Source organism: Etheostoma cragini, chromosome 21 (assembly GCF_013103735.1).
Source record: "Etheostoma cragini isolate CJK2018 chromosome 21, CSU_Ecrag_1.0, whole genome shotgun sequence".
NCBI classification, from domain to species: Eukaryota; Metazoa; Chordata; class Actinopteri; order Perciformes; family Percidae; genus Etheostoma; species Etheostoma cragini.
The window spans coordinates 3,927,535-3,930,858 of NC_048427.1; the positions used below are offsets into that span (position 1 = coordinate 3,927,535).

Sequence of the window (3,324 nt, forward strand, 5' to 3'; positions counted from 1 at the left end):
ACTATAACATTAACACTACAGTTATTCTGGACAGTGACAGAGGCATTTTTGGGGTCAGTTTTACTATAGTCTCGCTCTGCCAGACCTTCCTCCACAGCTCTGCAGAGGAGGGTCTGGCTAGTCCACACACCATTCTGGGATGCGAGAAAAACATGCTCTGTTTTATTGGCGCTTCATTAAACCAATCACAATCGTCTAGGGAGGTGCCGCTGCTGTTGTTTGAGTTGTGTAACAGAAAACTCAGATTGGACAGATAATCTAGCTAGCTGTCTGGATTTACCCTGCAGAGATCTGAGGAGCAGTTAACCATGGTCCAACCATAAATCCACCAGAGTTTAAAAAGCCAACACAGGAAGGTGGGTGCCCAATAGCTCAGTTGGTGAGCGAGCGCCCATCTACAGAGGTTTACTCCTTTAAGCAGTGGGCCCAGGTTCGACTCCAACCTGCGGCCCTTTGCTGCGTCATCCGGCCTTCTCTCCCCTTTCATGTCTTCAGCTGTCCTGTCAAATAAAGGCTTAAAAATGCCACGAAAAAAAAAAGAAAACGGAAGGTAACGGACATAAAGAGTGATATCCGGCGGCATTTCCAGCGGCAACAAACCAATCCTGAAAGTGGACCATCAAGGATATACTTGTTTTACTATAAAAACATCATCAGGACGTTTTTAAGTAAAAAATGTTTCCCTGGAAAGAAAAGAACGGTCACTATCTGTATCAGCTTTCTGAAAAAAGCTGCCTTTTGGCTTTTTTGAGCAAATCTTCATAATATTGTTTACATAAATACTTTATTGTAATTGTCAATGTACAAAACTTACCCAAGGATTCATCTCCGTGCAAACACCCACACCGTCACCGGTCAACCAAACCAATTTAGGCAGAAAGGGATTGAAACGTGTAGTTTAAGGTGACAGAACATGGGTTATTAACGGTGTCTAGCCAGTTTAAGGATTGTATGTTGTGCATACATTCTTCTTTTACATTAGAGTCTACATATTAAATTAGATTTAACTGCACTTCAAACCCAAGAGACCCAGGAGTGCAACTTTCCCCCCAAAAGCTCTAAGTCTTCAAGCTGCCAGGAGACCTTAATAAGGCTTCCAGATTGCAAGCATTTTTTTAAATCCTCAATACCTACTTCGACACTCGGCCCTAGAGGCTGGACAGAGATAAGCAGAGACAATGTGTGAAGGTGTACCAGTGGAGATAGGAAAGGAGCGAGGGAGAACTCTTATGATTCTGCAAGAAGCTGAGCTTGTTAGATGCGTGAGCAGCACCGCAATGAATTAAATGTTCCCTCCTTAATGTTGTGGATGTGGTATCCTGTTACACGGTATGCATGCATTTTTTTAGTTAAAATAGAATCAATATGTAACAGCCAGTGTAAATAAAATATTTACATATAATATTTTTTATTCTTTTTCTTTTGAAAAATCAACAGCACAATCAGGTTGGTGTTATAATCCCCCCCCAAAACAATCTATATTAGATTCTTCTCTGATGCGCACAACAGAAAACCAACATGAGTTTGTGTCTCTTGAGGCACATCTGCTTTCAGAAAAGGCTCACAATACAAGTAGACAGAAATTAGGAACATAACTCAGCCATTGTTCTCATGCTCCCTGGGTTTAAAAAAAAAACTTCTTCTGCACACACACACACACACACACACACACACACACACACACACACACACACACACACAGCCTTGAGCAAAGGAAGGCTAGTGACATCAAGTGTATTCAATTCACAAAGAGGCATGTTGAGGATATTTGAGTCACAGTTTGGGAAGAAGGTCTTTCCCTTCACCAGAGTCGCTGTTGCTTAAATAACAGTGAGTGCTATGTTTGCCTGTAACTTCATTAGCTGAAGGTAGTGGGAACGAGCCTCGAAATAACAAACTCACAGCTCTGGCAATGAGCTAAGTGGAGACAAGCGTTCCCACACTGTATAGGAAATACTTATTAGAATTGAGGATGTGAAAATTAAACAAGGATAACATGTTTTTTTAGTATAAAAAACAAACCAAAACTCTAAAGGCATGGGGAGCATATAATAATAGTAATTACAGAGCAAATAATCACTGAGGAGTTATTCAAAATACATAGATACTGCTTGAATAAATACATTTTAAAAAATACATATATGTTTATCTTTTCTTTTTGCTAAAAAACTGTTAAAATATGGCATTAAATCACTCAGTAACTGCTTTTATCAAAAGCCCCTGGACACAATGTGATTTCACCCACCTTCTTATAGAAGCACTGCATACATTATTTCTTTGTCACAGCCAAGGACTTATATAAACTGAAAGAAAAAAAATACAGATAGTGCAGGAAGATATGATGCAAATCCAGCGACTCATTGTGTTTTCAAATAGAGAATATCTGTGATTGTGGATTAGAGACAGCTCTGAAGATGGAAAATGAAACAGTGAAATATTGCATAATATCTGGGGTGCCACTGAGAGGAGATGGGGCCTCTTTCTCTCCTGGAACAGCCACATATTGGTTAGGGTCAGTGTTGAGGACGGAGTACGGGGAACACTGATTTGAAATGATTATTTTTTTAATTTACAAAAAAAAGAATAAAGTCATAATATTTTCAGTAAAAATTGTATAATATTTCAGGAATAAAACCACAATATATTGAGTCATTGTTTTTTTGGCCAAAAAAGACTTGTTGGTTTTTATATTCCCAAATATATTATATTTATATGTTATAAATATATATATAAACGTTCATATATTAAGAGAAGGCATTTAAAAACAAATTAAATAAAAAGTCATACTTTTAACATAATCCAATCTCAGTGATTCCAAAAAAGGCATGATATGTGAAGTCGTACATTTATGAGAAAGAACTTAAAGTAAGAACCTTTATTCAGAAAGTTATTGTTTCAGGAGTATAACAACCAAAATGTCATTATTAGATTAGACTAAATATGCATGTTTTAGCATTGCCTGACTCTCCATAACTACTATAAAGGTAATTGCTTGCAAAAACCTTCTTTGTTCAACAGATTAATGGGTTACAAAATATTCTACTTGTTTTTCATACATTTAGGACCTAATTCTTTGAAAATTGTATATCTTTCGCAATGTTAGACTTGTTTCTGTAACACGACCTTTTCTGAAATAATACGACTGTATTCTCTAACTACCCCCTTAGAGTGATCCCAATACTCCGTTGCAGTATTTCTCTCTCAGAGAAAAAACACATTCAGTCATCCCAGCCAAAGAAACGCCCGGTCATCTGGTAGAACTTCATGTTGAAGGGCCTGTAGAAGTCCCGTAGCCTCTGCACCACCTCAGGGTCAATGTTGGGA

The 3,324-nt window shown here is 37.9% G+C and overlaps 1 protein-coding gene across 1 annotated transcript in view; it reads right to left on the bottom strand.

Moving 5' to 3' along the window:
- Nucleotides 1-3,218: 3,218 nt before the first annotated feature.
- si:ch211-216b21.2 (heparan sulfate glucosamine 3-O-sulfotransferase 3A1) overlaps nucleotides 3,219-3,324 on the bottom strand; it is a 30,333-nt gene continuing 30,227 nt past the window's right edge. The window contains exon 3 of the mRNA XM_034860808.1: nucleotides 3,219-3,305. Coding sequence (XP_034716699.1) covers nucleotides 3,219-3,305 — 87 coding nt within the window. The remainder of the gene's footprint in view (nucleotides 3,306-3,324) is intronic.